At 38.8% G+C, this 23,321-nt stretch overlaps 1 protein-coding gene across 10 annotated transcripts in view; it reads right to left on the reverse strand.

Annotated features, from left to right (window-relative positions):
• KIAA0825 (KIAA0825 ortholog) overlaps nucleotides 1–23,321 on the reverse strand; it is a 423,444-nt gene that overhangs the window by 281,974 nt on the left and 118,149 nt on the right. For 9 of the 10 annotated variants that reach the window (XM_043514581.1, XM_038403489.2, XM_043514582.1 and 6 more), the window contains 2 exons: nucleotides 21,176–21,344; nucleotides 17,732–18,404 (listed from right to left, as the gene is read on the reverse strand). In XM_043514581.1, the coding sequence (XP_043370516.1) occupies nucleotides 17,732–18,404; nucleotides 21,176–21,344 (842 nt within the window). Of the gene's footprint in view, nucleotides 1–16,268; nucleotides 18,405–21,175; nucleotides 21,345–23,321 lie in introns of those variants that run through there. The other variant, XM_043514587.1, reaches the window with a different exon arrangement.

Genomic DNA, 23,321 nt, shown 5'->3' on the forward strand with positions numbered 1-23,321 from the left:
ATTAAAATTAGACTGTTTGGAACTTTCAGCCAAACAAGAGATTCAATAGGGTGCTCATCATTTCTTTGTGTTGTCTATATATGATATTATGTATTCCCTAAATAATAGATGAAAGTGATCCTGTCACTGTTTTCTTTTTGGAAATTCCAAGAGGTAACAAAAGCAAACAATGACAGCTTTTATTCTAAAGAACCAGAAATGCAACTCAAAAAGGAGGATACTTACTCCACGCTGACAAGTAATTTTCAATTTCCTTCCTCTTGCTATTTCATAACTTTGGCAAAACCACCAGAGTTCTTATGGATATTTTTGGAAAGAATATAGACAAATTAGAAATGAATGTAGGCATTCATAATGTGAGCAGATATTCAATTTTAAGATTTGACGGAACGAATCTATAAAGTCCTTACAATGTTGAATATAAAAAGAGTTAGATTATATCCTTATCTTTCTATGTGGTGGATTTATGTGCATAAGAGCAGTTTCACATGTATACACATTGAGATGAGAGTATAGTCTTAAATCACATCTCTAGACATGAACTAAAAATCCTTCCTGTAGTCTCATTATGGAAGAAGTTGGACTTTCCCAGTAGCCTGTATAACAAAAGGATAGTTTACCTGAAGCTGTCTGAAATTTACAAGGTGTTAATTGACTGGTGCAACTGTCACACAGTCAAAGATATTGGGAGCAGAAAAGACCTGCAAGGATTATATATTGCGAATCCCAGCATCTTGCAGGTGTACCACCCTCATGCCTGTTCTAGAGCATCTAAATTGACGGTGACTCTCTGACCCACTCTATCTCATCACACTTTCTGTAGAAGTACACAAGTTATTTATGTAACCCACTGGTCAGCATGTCCTCCTCTGTACTGGAACCACAGATGTCTGCCTGTTACTGCTCTTAGATAGAGAGAGACTAGTAAATTGCATGCTTCTAGACAGATGAAGCTTTTCCTGAATGTCTGAGGACCGCAGCAACCCAAATCCCAGACAAGTCCACATTTTGGAGAATACTGGGGATTGAACCATGCACCTTCGGAATTAAGAGCATGAACTGATACATTTTGAGCTAAAAAACCATGCTCTGTAGGTAGGGCTGTAACAGACTTATACCCTCTGTAGATCAGACACAGAAGGAACATTGGAACTATGCTCCTGACACCCGTAGTTAGATCAGCAAGTAATATAAAAAAGGATTTAAAATAAACCTAAAATTTTATTTAAAAAAATTAATTTACTGTGTATTAAAAGCACTTGATTAAAGACAACATATTTTTGCATTTGCACACTTTGGTCAATGTGAGAAACAGAAGCATATGCTAACTGAATATATGACATCCTTTTTGTTGATGTGTCAAGTCCCCTCAATTTTAAATAAATGTGATTTTTTTCAAGACAGCAGTACTTTGTGACTAAAATAAACTGAATTTATCTTTTAAAAATGACATTTTCTATGCTTATGTGGTTAGTAATAGAGAGGACAAACAAATGTTCCAAATCTTAACAGTACCTCAGCAAGGAATACCTAATTCAGTTGTGCTCAGGAGATAGTAAGACATACCTGTTGAAAAGAGTCATGTAATAATTTTCTTTTCAAATATACCATAGGAGCCTCTTTAGGGGAACTTCTTTAAAGTCTGTCTTCTCTTATCTTTCATAGTTCAACATGGTTTCCTTTTTATAACTATATATTCTCAAAGAAAGAGAGCCTAATTTAATAATCCTATCTCAACTTCTCTCTCTCTCTCACACACACACACTTACTTATTATTAAAGAGTATTACAGTATATAAATCTCAAACTGACCTCTGATCACTCAAGCAAAATTCAGACTGAAGAGTAAATCACTTTAATCTTTTATACTTGGGAGGAGAATGCAATAATTAGGGGGCATGGTGAGTTAAATGTTCTTTTCACCCTTAGGAAAAACACCCAGGTATGCTGAGGAAGCATTTAGAGGAAGATAATTAGTTTGCTAACTGTAGATATTTTAAAGCAAAAAAAAAATTTTTCAATTTGGGTATATATCTCCTTCAACATCTGTAGAATTCAGAAAACTGATTCAGGGGCTTAAAAGATAGACATAAAATTTAGTATCTTCATCATTACATAAAAGGATAGCATACATCATACAAAATAAAATTGCATCACTAATTACACAATGCAAATAATTTTGAATTCAAATTAGCTATATCCTATAATTTTTTCAAGTAAATCAAAACAAATATAACAATAATAAGAACAACAACATAGACATCTTTTTGTTATGACAAAGGGTCAGTAATGAGATTCCACTCTCAGTCTTCACATTATGTGGTTAATAAGTGATTTGAAGCAACAGCTCCAAAAAGCAAGAAGGAATTCAGGCATGCTACCAGCTTTGAAATTCTGACAGTTCAACTGAGATTTCAGTAATTTAACTACTGTTATTTTACCCCCTACTACAAGCTTAAAAAGTAACAAGATTAATGCTTTTGTAATTTTTAAGGAAATGTTGCACTCCCACTAGAAACACACTTGTGATTCTAGGGTATTATGTTCATATGGCCTTTAAGAGAATATTTCTTTTTTTGTTTATAAACTTCAACTCTGTGTATTAAAACAGATGGTTTTATTTTCCACTCAGAATTACACATTATTTTCATTTCAGAAACTGTGTGGTAAAAATCAAATGCACTTCTTCCAAGGATAAGAATAAAAAGTTCTCAATTGGGGTTCGGGATCCCTCAGGGGGTCACAAGATTATTACATGGGGGTCAGCCTCCACCCCAAATCCCACTTTGCTTCCAGCATTTATAATGATGTTAAATATATAAAAAAAGTGTTTTTAGTTTATAAGGCGGGGGTTACACTCAGAGGCTTGCTATGTGAAAGGGGTCACCAGTACAAAAGTTTGAGAACCACTGGAATAAATAATACGTGACAAAGAGCCCACAAAACACATTATTTCCTGCATTAAATGCAAAGACAATTAGTCACTATTTTGTTCTCTCTGGGTAACAGGATTTGTTTTCTGCTGTCAAAATCCTATATATTTTTCAAGGAATAAAAACAGATGCAGAAATCAGCATCAGAATTTGTGCACCTATTGTTTTCCTATTACATCGATCAACCAATGCTTTGTGCCCTGTTCATTAAATGGATGCTAAATATTACCTGTTGAAGAGTCTGAATCTGAATGTTAATTCACCTACCAGTACAAAAATTAAGATACATGAATAAAGGAAACTAAGCATCCGATTTACTGAGGCAATGGAAAATTACCATTTTATTGCTATGTATTTAACATTTTCTTTGTTATTGCACAAAACTGATTGCTTTATCTAAAAGTCACTTGTTTAGCTCAGTCCAGTTCAGAAAAGTGTTGAATCTCATTGAAGCGAGTGGAACTACTCATGCTTAAAGTTGTGTATATGCTCAAGTGCTTTGGAACACTGATTGGTTTAAAGTATTAATGGTTGAATTTGAAAAATAAAATAAACACATTTTCTAATATTTAAAAACCCAGAAGTTTATAATTAAGTTATAGTACCACTCAACTTAATCCTCACTAATGCCCTGTATGCTTCCCCATACAGGTTAACCACCCACAGGAGAACAGAAATAGCAAGAGTTTTAATTCACAGCTTTTTTCTTCCTAATTTTTCCCTTTTGGAAAAGGTAGGGTTTGGCCATGCCTCCTATATAAGTCATTGGGGATCCAGCTTCCTACACTCATGGACTACCACACACTATATGGATGTTGGGAGGTCCTTAAGATGCAAGGGCCCTTTTCACATATGCCCTATTCATTCCAACAGTCCTTGTGGTTTTGTGTAGCCTCCTGTAGCACTGCTCCTACAGATGCTGCTAGGTGCCCTAAAAACTATCACTCTAGTTGGGTTATGTTCTTCTTCCCATACCTCAAAGAAAGGCTTGCTGAAAATATGCTATACATGGTAAAACCCAAACTTTTAAAATTAATTTATATGCTTATGTCTATGCTCCTTAGTGTGGAGACGTATTTAGATAATATTAAAGTTTCTACACTTCTGCATGAAACAGAATTTGTTAGCTTATTTTTGTGTGTTCTTGGTAATAAACTACAGCAGCTGAGATCAAAACAGTCCATGACAAACAAACAAACAAACAAACAAAACAAGACAATCTGTTGTTTTCTTATAGAGGTGCCCAGAAGCCTTTGACACCAAAACTTAGCAGTGCTAGTTTGACACAAGAACTGGTGAAGAAAAGGAGATTCTATACAAGACCCATAATTTGAGACAGTACCATTCTTTTCAGGTTCATTTTTTTTGAAGTCTTCAGCTTTCTTACAAAATTAGAGGGGGGAGGAGGAAACCCCCACAAACCATACCACACACTTTCATTTTGAGTTACAAAAATTCAAAACTCCCCAAATGTAGCTTGATTATGACAACTTTTGGTGCCAAAGAACTACAGAACTGTTTAACAAACGAGACACACCTTACACAAAATTTTCAAATGCAGTAGGTGCCTAAGGCTTAGATACCCACATCCATATTTAGACACCTAAATAAAAGTGGCTTATCCCACAGATCGCTTTCACTTCAATTAAAGACTTTGGTGTTCACAATCTCTGAAAATCAGAAAATTTTTAAGTGCTAACTTTAGGCATCCAAGTTTGACATTTTATCTGTATTAAATACTAATTACTTTGCCTATTTTCAAAACAAATGGAGATAGCTGAGAAGAATAATGGGCTGAGCATGCAAACTTTGCCATTTTCACTGGGTGTCAGAGACCACTGATCTCAAGAATGCTTCTGGAGATTAAACCGATTGCAACACCATTGTAAATTTATGTGAATTACTACTGTTATCATTTTAGAGAATCTCACACAGCGATGTGGAACATGTTTGTTCAGTGTATATCAAGTTACACCTGTATGTCTAATTAAAAAAACATACTTCATCTACATTTGTAACGTATTAGTTACAAGTCTAACAGCAAATCACATTGCTCATTGTTAAATAAAAGAACTTTCATAATATATGAAACAGGATAGATTTCCTGGCATTTGAACATTTAAAATCTCAAAACAGTATAAACAGCCTTTCACTGAGTTTTTCCAGTCAAAGAGAGTTCTAGGAATATAAGAAGTTCCATGCTCCTAAAATTGACAATTGGGAATAGTGGCCAGGAGATAGAATAGAGACAAGAGAATGAGAGCCAAGTAGCCAGAGGAAGAATGGAGAGGCATAATAGTAGCTTCCTCATGAAGATTGTGTTGAGATCTTAAAACAGAATTACAATATCTACATTTCATACTTAAACGTTTAGTCTCCAAATTTAACATGCTACTCTTCACAGGTCAATCAACTGAATTTGCCCTAGAATATTCTCAGTCTGAGATTTCCTGAGAGTCTGAGATTTCCTGAGATTCTAATGAGGGTTTGGGTTTTTGAGGTTCCCACAGGTAGACAATCATACTCACCACAAATTCTGAACTTCACACACTGACAAACTCTCATAAATGCTCAGGGATAGAAAAATTAAAATATTATTTTCCAAATTTATCATACCCTAATTCATTGCTGGAAAGGTCAGGAACTATCCAGTTCAGCCAGCTACTTCTGCTTTCCAACACTGCCCACTGTCCCTCACTATCTCCCAGATCAGCTCCTCACATATAGCCCCATCTCTGGAGACCCATTTAAGCAGGTTGGACAGCAGAAAGTATGGGGGTAAACTGAAGAGGACCTAGAGGTAAGCAAGACTTTGGGAAGGTAAAAAGCGCTGGTCTCAGGAAACTGCAGTGCTGAAGAGTTAAGCAGGCAGTAAGTAGGGGCTCAGAGTATAAATGAAAGTGGTACAGGGCAGAGTATTTGGGATGAGCACAATATCGATATTTCTGTGTCAGACATTAGCGCACTCAAATTTGGCTCACCATGATGATGATGATCTTGCAAACAGGAACAGTATGGGAGAACTGAAGGACTGAGCAAAGCTGTAGGAATCAAGGGTGTAAGTGGCCATGATGGTTACAGTCAGGAAATGAATAGAGAAACGAAGCTGCATTAGGGTTTGAGTAGGGCTATGGGGGACCAGAAGAAAAAGACGACTCTGTGAAAGGAGAACCTGCAATGTCTGGGGAAGCAGAGCTGGGTGAGGTATCTTGTGTGGTAGTACAGAATTGAGGGTATGCACCAAGGCACTGGCTCATAGATACTTGGCCACCAATGGCACTGCTGCCTCAGCATCTCCACTACACCAAATACGGGCACCACGGGGAGCCTCTGGAGCATAGAGGCAATGGTATACAGAAATTCAGTTCTCCTCAACCGGAGGCCCTTGTCCCAAATAACACTCGCAGCAAGCCCCTCCATAAAGTCCACTTCTCTTTCAGCTCTCAATCCCAATGCAGACACCCAATTACTCTGTCATAGTCAGATGCAAACCTTAACTCCAATTTCATATTTGAAAAACACAAATGCTTTACAAGTACATGCATATGTAGAGAGAACATATCAAACTAGCTGAGATCAGATATCAAATTTGCATTTGAACGTGATTTAGAGGAAATGAACGTGTGAACTGAAGTTGGTTATATGTTGAAAGTGAAAGAGAGTTTGTTGGAAGGGAGGACTTTACAGATACCTTTGGGTTAAAGTATTTGAATTAATGTTACTTCGTGAGAGTGTTGACAGAAAATGCACGGGAGAAACCTTAATAGTTTTTTTCTGTGGTTCCACTCTGCAATCAGATTTTTAATATATAGTCAGCCACTGTGTGATGGGGTCTAACAGGCCTTCTCCACCTCCCGCTGAAGGCATCAGCACCCTGATGCTCCCCAACCAAGGAAAAGCCATTCAGACCGTGCAACCAAGACGACAGTCCTCCAGAGGCCAAGAAGGCCAGGAGGAAATACTGACCAACCAAGAACCAGCAGGCTAGCGAAGAAGCTTGCCTGCAGTTATGACAGAGGCTGCCCTGCCCCAAGCCAGCAGCCAAACCTTTCAGAGTATGGTGGGGAGCACCTGCAGTACCACTTGTGGAGCAGTTCTGCCTCTTACATACTGGATTTGATCCACATATTATCACTAGCTCACATTTAATGAAGTAAATGCTAATTAAGAATTTAAAAGATATTCATTATCTAAGCATGCAAAATAGGACTTGTAAGTACGGTACAATCCACTAAATCAGTGTTTCTGCAGAGTTTGATGTTCTTTTGGCAAGCCTATTGTTAAATGAAGAATAAAAAAGAGTAGGAACTTAAGACACTTTTAAAATAGTGTATATTAGAAAAAAAACAAATACAACTATAAATGTTAAATTTTAGCATCAGAATAATAGTGAGCAGACTATTGAAGTAGAAAATAAAACACCTTGTATATAAGCAAACCAAAGAAATTACACACTTTTAGGAGTATTACACAAACCTGTAATATATCATATTTTTGTTTAATTTATGATTTTTGAACTTTCTTTGATTAAAAGCAAATAATTTATAGGAGTAGCTATTTCTTCATCCAAAGGATATGAAGGACTGGGATGGATTGGTAAAGCCTGATTAAACTAGCTTAACATTTTTTGTAAACAAAGGAATTGGAGAACAGATTAAAAAGGTAAAAAATATGATCCACGTTTAATAGACTTATTGCAATTATTTTTGAAAAGTATCATATGTGATAAAGTTCCTCCTCTACCTTGGTGGGTACTGTGCTTATTGGCGGATTTTCTTGCCTCAGAGGTTCATGGCAGCCCTCAGTTTGGCCACTTTAGTGGCTCAAATCTGCTGTTCACTCAGTTAGCCTCATCACTGGCCAGCATGGGGAAAGGAAGAACAATCCCCACAGTCTCTGCTGATCTACCTAGTAGAGTGGGGAACAGGCCAGAGACCTTCCCCTCTGGTGGAATCCACATTCCAGTTCAACTCCACTGGTACCAAGTAGGGAGTTAGGGGGATGGAGGAAACCTGGTCCCGCCTTCTACTCCAGGTTCCATCCCAGGGCCCTGTAGCTTGCAGCTGTCTACAGTGGCTCCTGTAACAGCTCCGTGACTGCTACAACTCCCTGGGCTACTGCCTCTTCCCAACACCTTCTTTATTCTCACCACAGGTCCTCCCTCCTGATGTCTGATAATGCTTGTACTTCTCAGTCTTCCAGTAGTATGCCTCTCACTCTCAGCTTCTTGTGCCTCTTGCTCCCAGCTCCTCGCACACACCACAAACTGAAGTGAGCTCCTTTTTAAATCCAGGTGCCCTGATTAGCCTGCCTTAATTAATTCTAGCAGTTTCTTGATTGGCTGCAGGTATTCTAATCAGCCTGTCTGCCTTAATTGTTTTCAGAAAGTTCCTGATTGTTCTGGAACCTTTCCTGTTACCTTACCCTGGGAAAAGGGATCTACTTAACCTGGGGCTAATATATCTTCCTTCGATCACTCTCCTGTATGACCCTTTGACCATACTCCTGCCCCTGTTATTTCATTAGTTGTCCCCCGTACTCATTTGGTGTCCAGGTCCTGTGGATCCCCCTCTTAGGCTGGGGGGGATCCTTTAGCAATAGGTGGGCTTCACCCACCCACTTCCCAGATCCCAATAGGATCACTCTCCTGTAGCCATCTGGCCCGATCCTGTCACACATATTAGAAATCTAGGAGAAGGGTGCGGGGGGGGGGAAGGGCAGGAAAAGGGGGGAACAGAACTGAGTAAGAAGTTTACCTGGGATAAACAACACTTCCCTGCATTAGATACTGAAATATACTAGGAAACATAATATCTGGTTTTAATATTTTTTGAAATATTTTAATTTTGACAACATTTTAAGGAGCATATTTTTTCATGTGGAAATATTGAAGCAACATTGTTATAAAACTCAAATATAATGAATGACTATTATTGATACTTTTGTTAGCTCACCTTTCTGAAGTTTCTTTGATTAAACAATAATTCATATTTTAAAAAAAGCTATTTATTTGAGCATTTTCAAACTAATATTTCTAAAAGCAGGCTGAAGTTTCTTTAGGGATGTTTTTTATAGTTTAACATACGGGAGACAGGAACACTGTATCAGGGTACCCAAGAAAATGTTGTCTGAAAAACCCACAAATTTGAATGCAGCCCAAGCAGTAAAGGCTTGATCCTGCATCATTCAAGTCAATGGGAATTTTGCCACTTACTTCAATGGGAGCAGGATCAAGCCATAATACAGCTTCACCTAGAGATGGTGACCATAGACTCCAACCCCCAAAAGAATGTTTCATTTCAATTCCCATTCCTCCAGCATTTCTCTCAAACCACACTCACATGCTTCATGGATAATAGAGGAAAAGAAGTCCATTACAATATTTTGCAATACATTCAGATAACCGGTACAACAGTGTATGAAAGCAAAATTGATAAACCATTATTTCACAAATAAATCATTATATATGAAATATCTGAAAGTTTTATAAATCTTTTAAAGCTTGTTATAGCTTGCCTTTATTTTCCAGACAGAAGTAGTCCATCTATATTAAATTTTGCAAGGTTCTAGTGCAGTTTCATTGTTTTCTGTTTTCTTTTCTTTTCTTTTTTTCACTCTTATACAGTAGGATCAATTACTATAGTTCCTATCAAAATCACATTTCTCTCAGGGTGCACTTAGTAAATAAAAACAAGAGTCCCAATCGAATATCTTAGATTACATTATCCTGGTGGTTTGAAATATGCTGGTTTGGGAGTTCCCAGAGGGCAAAGGCAGCTTGCATCAAAAACATAGGAAACACATTGGCAGAACTGCCATTCAGCTGAGAAAGCAGTGAATTTTCTCTCTCCCCTCTCTCGCCCTGCCTCCCTCCATTCTTAGTGACTGTAGTCTTTCCATGTCAAAATGAAGGTCATTGCCAAGGCAACCTGGCACAGCTGTACATTACCGGACATACGGATAAATGTGGAATTTTACTCCCAGTGTCAGTGGTGAGGGAGTGATGTCCAAGGCCCTAATTAAGATTTAAATATGAGCTCTCATTAGTAAAGTCCACTTAGAAACTAAGGGCTTGTCTACGCTTTTTGGTAATTTACCAAAAAAGCCGTTCTAGAAAAAGAGGGTCTACACAGAGGTTTGGCATGAATGGAGGCACATGTTCTGCAACCAGCTGTTGTCTTTCTCACAGTTTTTGGCAGCCAGGGAGCCACTGCCATACATGATTATTGTTCACCTGAATTTGAAAATGATTTGGGAATTTGTAAGCGGGTTGACAATCATCAGGGAAAAGAGGGATTTGGGGCAGATCCAGGAGCTTTTCTCAGGGGTGATTATAAATTGTTCTGACATGCTGCAACAGAGGTTGTGGCAGGGAAACACCAGGGCTACATGGGTTGACAATGAGAGAAGGCAATGAATCAGGAGATGCCTAAATTTGTACGTGAACGAATTATCCATCCAAAATCACCCATCAGAAAATACTGCATAGGGTACCCAGGTCATTTATGGACAATGGAATACACCTAACGAAGCATGGGACATCCATATTTTTGGCCGAAGTTCATGAGCGAATTTTTAACTTTCTGGGAACACAACTAGGAATGGAGGGAACGGAGCCAGGCCAGTTGCTGGCGTCTTGTGGCAGGTGTCCAGTGAAGGTACTCATTCCATAAAGGGGTACAGTTTCCTGATAAACAAGCATTAGAAGCGAACTTAGGGGAAGATACCCCATAAGGAAGCAGAGGAAGTGGAGCTGGGACACCTATGTTTGGTACACCAGGGAGACAACCCCCTTTTCAGAGCTTCCTTAGCCCTCATACAAGGGGAGGAAGTGGAGTGGGAAGGGATGCTGTCCACTCCAAACACGTGCAAACAATTAAGGAAAGAATGGATCTACACCCTCTGATTTATTGCCAGGTATTTCCCAGATGACTTAATAAAGCCATAGCCAAATGAAGCCATATCTCTGGTATGGCCAGGACAATAAAAAATCCAGTATACCTATTCTAGTAACTTTTCAGGAGTAGACAAGTCCTAAAACCCATTTAAATTGATTTAATCAACTCTTAAAACACAGTGGAGAATGAAATCCCCCTTCAACAAGAAAAAAAATCCTCGTAATTTTGCCTTCACATCAGGTGTTTAACTCTGGACTGCTGACTGTGAATACAGAGTATCATTCTTTATTTCCAGTGTGCAATTGATAAACTCAGACTACTAAGAAATCACAATAGAGCTGAGAGGGCACAGTGATTGGGTTCCTACAGGGATCTGTCCTGGGTCTGGTTCTATTTAGTATCTTCATAAATTATTTGGATAATGGCATAGAGAGTACACTCAAAGTCTGCGGATGATACCAAGCTGGGAGGCATTACAAGCAATTTGGAGGACAGGATTAGAATTCAAAATGATCTTGGAAAACTGGAGAAATGGTCTGAAATAAATAGGATGAAATTCAGTAAGGACAAATGCAAAATACTACACTTAGGAAGAAATAATCAATTGCACAAATATAAAATGGGAAATGACTGCCGAGGAAATAATAATGCAGAAAAGGATCTGGAGGTTACAGTAGATCACAAACTAAATGAGAGTCAACAACATAATTTTGTTGCCAAAAAAAGAGAACAACATTCTGGGATGTATTAGCAGGAGTGTTGTAAGCAGGACACAAGAAGTAATTCTTCCACTCTACTCAGCACTGATAAGGGTTCAACTCGAGTATTGTGTTCAGTTTTGGACATCACACTTTGGGAAAAATGTGGACAAATTGTGGAGGAAGTCCATAGGACAGCAACAAAAAAGACTGAAGGTCTAGAAAATATGTCCTATGAGGGAAGACTAAAAAATTGTGCTTGTTTAGTCTGGAGAAGAGAAGATTGAGGGGGGACACGTTAACAGTCTTCAACTACATAAAAGAGGAGAGTGATAAATTGTTCTCCTTAACCACTGAGGTGGTCTTAAATGGTCTTAAATTGCAGCAAGGAGACTTAGGAAGTTTTTCCAAATGTCTAACCTAACTGTAAGGGTAGTTAAGCACTGGAACAAATTACCTAGGGAGGTTGTGCAATCTCCATCATTGGTGGTTATTAAGAATTAGCTAGACAAAAACCTGTAAGGGATGGTCTAGATAATACTTAATCCTGACTCAGTGCAGGAGGCTGGATTAGATAACCTATTGAGGTCCATTCCAGTACTATATTTCTATGATTCTATGTTCTAGACCAGTGCTCACCAGCCAGTTGATTGCAATCAACTGATCGATCCTGGAGCCTCTGCCAGGCGATCGTGATCTCGGACTGCGCAGCAGGGCTAAGGCAGACTGCCTGCCTATCCTGGCCCCACGCTGCTCCCGGAAGCGGTTGGCATGTCTCTGAGGCCCCTGGGGGAGAGGGTGGGGAGGCAGGCAGCTCCTCATGCTGCCACTGCCCCCACACCCCCAGCGCCAACTCCACAGCTCCCATTGGCTGGGAACTGTGGCCAATGGGAGCTGCGGGGGTGGTACTTGTGGCACTGGGGATGTGGGGGGAGTGGGGCTTAGCATGCTGCCTGCTCCTGCAGCTTCCATTGGCCACTGTTCCCAGCCAATAGGAGCTGTGGGGGTGGCGCTTGCAGGCAGGGGCATCAGCAACTTGCGGAGTCACCTGCTGCTCCTCCCCACAGGGGATGCAGAGACATGCCAGCCGCTTCTGGGAGCAGAGTGGGACCAGGGCAGGCAGGCAGACTGCCTTAGCCCCACTGCACCACTGACCGGGAGCCGCCTGTGGTAAGCACCTCCCAGCCAGAGCACTTCACACCCCCTCCTGCACCTCAACCCCTTACCCCAGCCCAGAATCCCCTCCTGCACCCAAACTCCCACTCAGAGCCCTCACCCCCTCCTGCACCTCAACCCCCATCCCCGAGCCTCCTCCTGCAGACAAAACTCCCTCCTAGAGCTTGCACCACTCACCCCCTCATGCACCCCAACCCACTCTCCCAGGCTCAGCCCGGAGGCCTCTCCCATGCTCCATACCCTTCGGCCCCACCCCAGAGCCTGCACCCCACCACCGCGCTTCCCCAGCCCTGTGAAAGTGAGTGAGGGTGGGGGGGAGTGAGCGATGGAGGGAGGGGGAAATGGCGTGAGCAGGGCAGGGCCTCAGGGAAGGGGTGAGGTAGATCCTGGGTTGATCTTAAATTCAAAAAGTGATCTTGTGCATAAAAAGGTTGGAGACCACTGTTCTAGACAAACTAGACAAACAAAAAAAAGAAGCTTAGAAGAAGTGGAAGATTGGACAAATGACAAGAGAAGAGTATAAAAATATTGCTCGGGCATACAGGAGTGAAATCAGGAAGGCCAAATCACACCTGGAGCTGCAGCTACTAAGAGATGTTAAGAGTAACAAGAAGGGTTTCTACAGGTATGTTAGTAACAAGAAGAAAATCAAGGAAAGTGTTGGCCCCTTACTGAATGAGGGAGGAAACCTAGTGACAGAGGATGTGGAAAAAGGTAATGTACTCAATGCTTTTTTTGCCTCTGTCTTCACAAACAAGGTCAGCTCCCAGACTACTGCACTGGGCAGCACAGCATGAGGAGGAGGTAACCAGCCCTCTGTGGAGAAAGAAGTGGTCCGGGACTATTTAGAAAAGCTGAACAAGCACAAGTCCATGGGGCCGGATGCGCTGCACACTACAAGAAGGATGTGGAAAAATTGGAAAATGTCCAGTGGAGGGCAACAAAAATGTTTGGGGACTGGAACACACACTTATGAGGAGAGGCTGAGGGAACTGGGATTGTTTAGTCTGCTGAAGAGAAGAATGAGGGGGGATTTGATAGCTACTTTCAACTACCTGAAAGGGGGTTCCAAAGAGGATGGATCTAGACTGTTCTCAGTGGTAGCAGATGACAGAACGAGGAGTAATGGTCTCAAGTTGCAGTGGGGTAGGTTTAGGTTGGATATTAGGAAAAACTTTTTCATTAGGAGGGTGGTGAAGCACTGGAATGCGTTACCTTGGGAGGTGGAGGAACCTCCTTCCTTAGAAGTTTTTAAGGTCAGGCTTGACAAAGCCCTGGCTGGGATGATTTAGTTGGGGATTGTTCCTGCTTTGAGCAAGGGGTTGGACTAGATGATCTCCTGAGGTCCCTTCCAACCCTGATATTCTATGATTCTATGAACTGCTGTTATAGAAGCTTGATGTCTGGCTAATGAACTTTCAGGCAATGCACACTATAGACCAGGGGTTCTTAACCTGGGGTGGATGCACTGCCTGGGGGTGCGAAATGCCCTTTCTGGGGATGCGAGACATGCCAGATTTTTTTAGAAGGTAAATCATCAAAAACACAATTAAGCACAGGCACATAAGTACAACTAATTTGTTTAATCAACCCTATGTATTTATTAACATTAGACATTTTTTGATGATTACTGTAATGTACAAAAATATATCTAGGTTTAAAGAACTGACCTACTTCAACGATTTTTGATACGGGTGCGAGAACATATTTTGATTTTTGATAAGGGGTGTGAGAACATATTTTGAGAACCAAAGGGGTGCAGGCTGCAGTAAAGGTTAAGAACCACTGCTATAGAGCATGACGTAATGTATAGAATAAGATTATGAACTTGACAACCTGTAGGAACAAATACATGCATTTATGCACACAATCCACATATTCATTTTATGGGGCTGAGATGCTGGCAATGGTCAATATTGTGTTCATACTAGCTATTTACATGGGAGGGCTTGAGTATGGGCCCCATGAAACTTATTTGGAGTAGTCAAAACACAGGTTATTTAGTTAACAGCAAATTAATAGTAAATAATGAAAACAGACATTTATTTCAATATATTTTCTTGAAAACAATATTACATTTAAAAGTCTCCAACAGTCACCTGAATGTTGGGTTGCCTTAGTGGGTGGGTGATTTCCTCAGCTGCCCACTCTATTCCTCTGGCATTTTCAAGTGTCTTCATTGGGTTAATACTAGAGAACTAGTGTTTTCTTATACAAAAAATTTCCATACAACTCAGAAAAGTCTTTATTCTACAATGAGGATAACAACAGTCTACACCCAGCCATAACCAGGGCCTCTGATTTTGCACCTGCAAAAAAAAACAAAAAACAAATCTATATTGTATGCAAACAAACAGCTGTGTATACATTTCTGTAGACACAACCACTTTCACATACATTTTGCAGGTGCAAAATTGAAGGCTGCAGCCAAAAATATGACCTTTACCATCTTTTCACAAATCTCTGCTGTTGGATTTTATGGAAAGTTAGTATAACAGCTACAAAGCAGAATACCAAGATTTACTTTTAAGTAATTTTATCTACCTTTTTTAAAAAAATAAGGAGCAGAATACAGTAATAAAAATGATCCTGATGAATACACTGGCACTAGAGCCCCAGCCAGGGGTATTCTACCTGCTACCCAAAATCCATAAGCCTGGGAATCCTGAACACCCCATCATCTCAGGCATTGGCACCCTGACAGCAGGATTATCTGGCTATATAGACTCTCTCCTCAGGCCCTATGCTACCAGCACTCCTAGCTATCTTCGAGACACCACTGACTCCTGAGGAAACTACAGTCCTTTGGTGATCTTCCAGAAAACACCATCCTATCCACTATGGATGTAGAAACCCTCTACATCAAGATTCCACACAAAGATGGACTACAAGCCATCAGGAATAGCATCCCCGATACCATCACGGCAAACCTGGTGGCTGGACTTTGTCCTCATCCACAACTATTTCAGATTTGGGGACAATTAATACCTTCAAGTCAGCAGGACTGTTATCGGTACCCACATGGCCCCTCAGTATGCCAACATTTTTATGGCTGACTTAGAACAATGCTTTCTCAGCTATCATCCTCTTATACTCCTACTCTACTTGTGCTACACTGATGACATCTTCATTATCTGGACGCATGAGAAGGAGGCCCGAGAGGAATTCCACCAAGATTTCAACGATTTCCATCCTACCGTCAACCTCAGCCGGGACCAGCTCACGCAAGAGTTCCACTTCCTAGACATTACAGTGCTAATAAGCGATGGTCATGTAAACACCACCCTATACCAGAAACCTACTGACCGCTATACCTACCTGCATGCCTCCAGCTTTCATCGAGACCACATCACACGATCCATTGTCTACAGCCAAGTTCTAAGATACAACCGCATTTGCTCCGATCCCTCAGAAAGAGACAAAAACCTACAGAATCTCTATCAAGTGTTTTTAAAACTGCAATACCCACCTGGTGAAGTGAAGAAACAGACTGACAGAGCCAGAAGGGTACAGAGAAGTCACCTAGTACAAGACAGGCCCAACAAAGAAAGTAACAGAATGCCACTAGCCGTCACCTATAGCACCCAACTAAAACCTCTCCAGCACATCATCAAGGTTCTACAACCTCGCACTCAGAGGCTTGCTGTTGAAAGGGGTCACCAGTATCAAAAAAGTTTGATAACTACTGGGTATACCTCTTTGAATCTCTCCACTGGCTTACCTTCTGCTAAGCGCTCCAAATTCAAACTTCCTGTCACCACTTTCAGAGCTTTATATTACTTTTCCCCTCTTCCTGTTTCCCATTGCCCTTCCACTCCAGGAGTAATGTCAGTGTATCACATGACTGTCTGCATGCTTTCTTCTGTATTGCCTCCTAATCCATGTTCCAGCCTTCCTTTGCTCACCTACAAAGCCCCTATCTTCTCCGTATTTCTCCTCTCTTGAAGAGGCTCTTCTGTCTTTCTACCAATGGAGTTTCTATTTGATTTATACTGACATGAAGATTGATTAAAAAAAAATAAATGAACATAACCTTATTTTGTTGAGACCTGGTAAACCACCACCTGGAACATAGTACTTTGTGTTATATCTCTTCCCCCAAGCTCCATCTGTTTGTTTGTATGTCTATCGTAAGCCTGTGAGCTCCCTATTCATTCTTCATTCATTCTAGAAAATACTTAGCCTACCGTTGATGCTATTATAAACAAATACATAATAATTACTACATACCACTCTAAAACTGTGCATGGTATGCCTGTCCACAACTCCACTTCCATTTACATAATAAGAGTTTTCATTTTATATAACTGAATTTTTTAAACCTTCAGTACTCCCTTTGAGAATAAGGTTATCAGATTCACCAATAGCTAAACAAGTATATAAATTATCTAATGTCAACAGTGGGATCCTCTTTACTGTTGTTTCTTTTGAAAAACATGAAACCAGTTATCAGTACAGTAATTTCTATCAATTTAAAAAGCATTAGAAATTTATTTAAAAAAAACAAACAAGATTTTTTTTAGAGACAGTCTGCATACTAAACCTTTCAGACCAGTTATGTGGGATTTAGCGTCAACTATTTTATAATTAAATGTATTGAGTGTGTGCTGCTGCAGTCTAATTTTTAAATTTTCAATTTCAGTCCATTCAAAGCAACTCTGGGGAATAGAGCAGTATTTTTCCCTGTCCAGGGTCAATAATTTGTAATCCCATACCTACTAACACAATCAATGGAAGTTTTAATTTTAGTTTTTTTTAATATTCCAACAGTACATTATTACCCAATGGCAATATATTGCAGTTTTGTATATATGTCTATAAAAATGTTCTATTTTAAAATTTTGGGGTCACACTTCTGATATCTTCAATAATTCAGCTACATGAATACTGTTAAAAGCATCAAACTAGAATTGGTAATTTCATGCCTCTCTGTCTTCATGGGAAATAATCAACCAAAAGAGAGAAACCTGTAACATAAACAAGATATATAAAAATCTAACTAAAATGAACATAAAAATGCCACTAACCCAAAGCATGAACTGTTCCTCTATGCTTCTTTGAAATCTTGCTTGTCTTAATCATATGTAGAGCATTTTCTCTGAACTGCAGTTCACAAAGTCTTTCAAGAAGAATTGTTATTTCTTCTGTGACAGTATCCAGGTAAGTTTCATTAATAAACGTCAGTGTTGAGGAAGGATCTATAGTACCACTTAGTATATACAAATCCTCTTTTATCATTGTGCATAGTGTAGGTATTGAACTTTGGTAACCATGAACCACCTTATCAAAGTTTGTTTCACCACAGCTAGATAGAACACAGTTCTGCAGAAGCTCAGAAACCAATTTATTCTGCATGTTTTGGTACTTGGTTAGAACTTCGGATTCTGGATATAGAAACAAAAGTTGTTGTATGCACTGAGTTTTAAATTGCATTTGTTTTAAAGTAGCAGTATTTGTTTCATGAGGACTCTGAAGTCTATTTACTAAGAAACGTCGAAGGTGTAATCTCACATCATCCCAAACAGTCTTGATATTCATAAATGAATCATCCTCAATGGCATGAAGAGAAGCTCTGGATGTTAACTCAAAAGATGTCCCACTTGGAGTACATGGAAATGAGACCCCACACTGACTGGAGAGATCCAGAAGAAAGTGTAGTATCATTTCTTCTTGATTTTGTTCATTCCTCAGCAAGCTTTGCTAATAATGGTAAATTATATAGTATTTAGAGATGTTGCATGAATAACTCTATTTACAAAATTAACTTTGTGTTAAAAGATACACATTATTTTTAAGTGCAAACTACAAAATGATAATATCTTAGCAGTAAACTTGATTTCTCCATGTCCCTTCACATTAGCCCAGGCACAGACTATAAATTCTCTTATAAATAAAGAGAAATGGGGAAAAAAAAGCAGTTTTTCTGATGTCACTTTTTGTATAAAATAGGTGTCTGGTGACTTTGTTCAGTTAAAGATTCCCTAAGCAATGACAACCATAAATAACTAAAACACACACAGGAAAACTTTCAGAAACTCAAACTCAATTTCATCAATACAATAATGACAGGTTTCAGAGTAGCAGCCGTGTTAGTCTGTATTCGCAAAAAGAAAAGGAGTACCCGTGGCACCTTAGAGACTAACAAATTTATTAGAGCATAAGCTTTCGTGAGCTACAGCTCACTTCATCGGATGCATCCGATGAAGTGAGCTGTAGCTCACGAAAGCTTATGCTCTAATAAATTTGTTAGTCTCTAAGGTGCCACGGGTACTCCTTTTCTTTTTATCAATACAATAAGGTATTGTCTGGGCTGGCATACAAGGACTTGGAGTAACCAAACCAACAGGTAAGAACATGCATTAGCATTCCCTCTATGCCTTTCCAGATAGTATTAATTCTAAAAACATAGGCTAGATACCTAGAAAAACAAAGACTGATGAATCATACTACATAGGAACCACCTACCATTGGCAGAGACTGTAGTATAAAATCTGTAATGACATGATCATGTAAAAACATCCATTGTATTGCTGGTAGAAATTTTTTCGTTGAAATATTTTTTCATGAAAAAATGACTGCACCGAAAATGTTGATAGAAATTTTTAAAGAAAAAAGTTCTGTTGTCTTTTTTAACTAGTAAACAAATCTTTTTCACTTAAAATTTTCATTTTCCAGTTAATTTTTGGTAAAAATATTCAGCTCTCAGTTTTTGAAAACCAAATAGAAATTTGTAGGTTTTTGTTTCAGATTTTCACTGGAAAAAAATCAGGATATTTAAAATATATATATTTAAAATTTCCTGTGAAAAATAACTCGCATTTTTCTATCAGCTCTACCTCGCAGTTCTAAAGGGAAAGCACCAACTCTCATAGCTACCAGTTAAGTCTTTGCAGAAGATGGAGCCTTTTTACTCTGGTTAGCATAACCATCCTGGAAGGCAAATGAGGAACAGATCAAAATAATTAATTTGAGACTCAGTGGGGGGGGGGAATTATAGCTATTGCTCATGGAAAAACTTGGCAGGAATTCATAAAATAGAAACCTTGTGTTTTCCCTGTTCTTCCGGCTCAGCACTAACCATCATAAAGGCAGTTCTAAGGATAAATAAATCTTCCCAAGACCATCTTGAAGGACTCAAAGAGAGGACCTGATAAGGGATTTAGCACCAGCATTGAGGTCCCACAGGACAAGGTGGGGGGCACCATGTACTTGTCCTGGCTAGATGAGATCTGATACATTAACAGGTGCCAGGTTGAAATTACATTTCAGCTATATCAGTAAGGGAGAAAGAAGGGAAGCAAGTATGGAGCTGATGAAGTAATAGAACTGCATGTATTGTTTTACTTCATCTGAAAAGGCCTCTAATGACTAATAGGGTCAAAGTTCTGGTCTCATGGCTATTTATGATACAATGGGATATTACAACCAGAGAGCTCTGTTCTCCCAGAATCAGCTCTTCCAATTGCATGTAGCCAGACCCTGGTTTGCTCAACTTCCTCTAGAGTAAAGCTGGTTGAGAATATTTCAGCGAACCATTATTTTTTGTCAGAAAATGCTGATTTGTCAAAACCAAAAGTTTTTGTGAAAAAGGTCAGTTTTGATGAATTTCCCATTTTGAAAACATAGTTTTGAAGTTGTTAAAATGTTCTGTTTTGACATTTTCTAAATGAAAAAAAAATCAATTCTGGGAGTCAAAATGACATGTTGCTTCAAGGTAAGTTAATTTATAGTACAAAAGCTAAACGGAAGGTCAATATCAAAACAAGACATTTTGATTGACCTGATCAAATTTATTTGAGGGATTTTCAGTTCAAAATTTCTGAGATGTTGATGGGAGTGGCTGGGACATTACACATATTGAATCTATTTCCCCAGATTAAGTATCCGCACACCTTCTTGTCAACTGTCTAAATGGGCCATCTTAATTATCACTACAAACTTTTCCCCCCCCCATCCTGCTGATAATAGCTCATCTTAATTAATTAGCCTCTTACAGTTGGTATGGCTACTTTTCTACCTTTTCATGTTCTCTGTATGTGTGTAAGATATATATCCATCTTCTTACTATATATTCCATTCTATGCATCCGATGAAATGGGCTGTAGCCCACAAAAGTTTATGCTCAAATAAATTTGTTAGTCTCTAAGGTGCCACAAGTACTCCTGTTCTTTTTGCGGATACAGACTAACACGGCTGCTACTCTGAGACTTGAATCTGAGTCTCTCACATCCCAAACAAGTACCCTAACCACTGGGCTATAGTCTCTCTGGTTATTATTTATACCAAAAAAAGAGAGATACTCATTTATACCAAAATGAGAAAGAGAGATACCGACTCTTTTATTCTAATTCTGTTCTATATTCACTCTTGTGAAACTATAAAAGAATACATTAATAGCAGAAAAATAAAAAAAACTGTATAAGTGTTTTTTCCCAAATATATATAAACTGTAGAAGATTTTTTTTTTTTACCAGAGTTTTAAGAAATTCAATCAACTCTCCACGAGGTGTAGAAGAAGGTTTGAGGGAACTGAAACTGCAGTTATTCAACCAGTGAAGGCAGTTAGTTGTGTTTTGTAACAGCTCATCAGTACAAGTCTCATTTATTTCTGATTGTAGCTCTTTAAGGCATTGTTCCACACTAAAAAGAAAATAAAAAAACCAAGCATTCAAACTTTTTTCCATTATTTAAAGATGAACTTTTTTTATATAGCATATCCTTTCAAGAAAGGAAAAAGCTTTAAATGTATGTAACATTATAACATAACATATCTGATACAAAGCTTCAGAGTATTAAGTCTGAATCTCCAGGACTAACATTTCTAAATGGAGTGGGACTAGATCTACATTACATTTTCTTAGGACCAGAGTCCACCAGCCTTATTCAAATTAAGTAGTACTTTGATCCTCACATATTCCCTTATTTTTCAGTAAGACTACTTCCAAGTAAGGTTTTACTCAACATAAGACCGACTGGATTTGGCCCTTATGATTAGGTAGATAAAGAAAGTAAGCAAAATGAACGACTGCATTCACAGCTAAATGTGACATTCTGCTTCTGCAGCAATCAGCAGTTGTTTTATAACATATCATATACTATAGCAGTTACTTACAGATAACACCTCACTGAAAAACTTGAAAATAATTTTAGAGACATTTCTGCTGGTAAATATTTTCTTTCCCTTTTCCTCACTAAAATATTTGAATGAAAAATAAAACATTTGTTTCTTAGGAGTTGATCTACTACTGTTCCTTACTCTTACCTAAAATCATAACCTGGTTTCTGACCTCACAAGTGCTTGGTATGAAAATCATTAGGGTTTCAGGTTAGGAGAAAATAGAACAATCTTCTACTCTCTGGAAACAAAAGATTCTGTTGCCATGAAAATGTCTCCAGAACCAGGAAAAGGAAGAAAAATGTCTTTTAGAAATAATCCTGTTTCTAAATCATTTCCTAAATCAAATACTTTTCAGTGTTTCCCTTGAGCATCTACTACTCTTAAATACGAAAATATTAAATATCAGTTAGATTTTGGTCTTACAAAAATCAGAAACAGCAGTGGCATGAATCAATGGTGGTTTAAAATAAATGGGAAAACTAACCTTCTGGGTGTTCCAGACCGCACAGTGGCCATATTCCCCAAATGAGAAGTGGGTACACCCATGTTTACCCTGGACTACTTTACTGGTTTGGATCCAAAATCTGTTTTATCAAAATCAGGGATGATTTTGATTATATACATGTTTTCAGTTTGGATTATCTTTTTTCTGATTCTGATGTTTATTGCAGGTGAAAAGGTCATGGTACCACATACACATATGCCTTACCAGCTATGTTGCTGGTCCCTATTCCACTTCTGTATTGAGCACCTTTGGTTATGGGGCAGTTAACAGGGGTTAGAGCAAAGTGCATACACTAGCAGATGGAGAGTTCAATCCCACATATTTGAAAACTCTTTTTTGTAAGATTTATTAATATTTAAAGTTAGTCATCAGCTGCTAATGGTTTTTGGAGAGAGCAAAAACCAGAGTATGTGCATGTTCTCCCACAGATGCAGGCGTGTATCAGGAGGTGCCCCCAAGTGTGGGAGGCAATTCAGAGACAAGTGGGGACAAAGTCAGTAGTCATTAGGTAGCCAATTTAAGGGAAAAAAGGTTTCTAAATACTGTAACCAGAAATAAGGTGCATTCATAATAGGACTATGAAGTTGCACTGACAGCAATTATCATTAAGCTATTGTGTTAATAAACATATATTACACACACAAAACCTGGCCATTCAAATGCAACCACTACAATTATATTCCTAACTCTTCAATCTAACCATCTAACCCCCATTTTGTACACTTTCATTCCACTTCAAGACCCTACATACATACCCCTGGCCTATGCTACTGACTTTATCTCTTACCTCCATTCTCCAAGGGCTTCCTCACTCTTTCAATGATTTCAAGGTTAGTGATCTGTCCATTTTCTACTCCAACATCCAAATTTGGAAAAGTGTTATAGTGTAAGAGAAAAAGAATGAATCTCTGTAATATTTCAAAACTTCCACAACTTAAAAAAGTTACTGTGATTTGGCAGCTCAGTAACTTTTTAAAAGTTGAGGAATTTTTTT

The sequence above is a fragment of the Dermochelys coriacea genome, chromosome 5 (genome assembly GCF_009764565.3).
Source record: "Dermochelys coriacea isolate rDerCor1 chromosome 5, rDerCor1.pri.v4, whole genome shotgun sequence".
Lineage (NCBI taxonomy): Eukaryota > Metazoa > Chordata > Testudines > Dermochelyidae > Dermochelys > Dermochelys coriacea.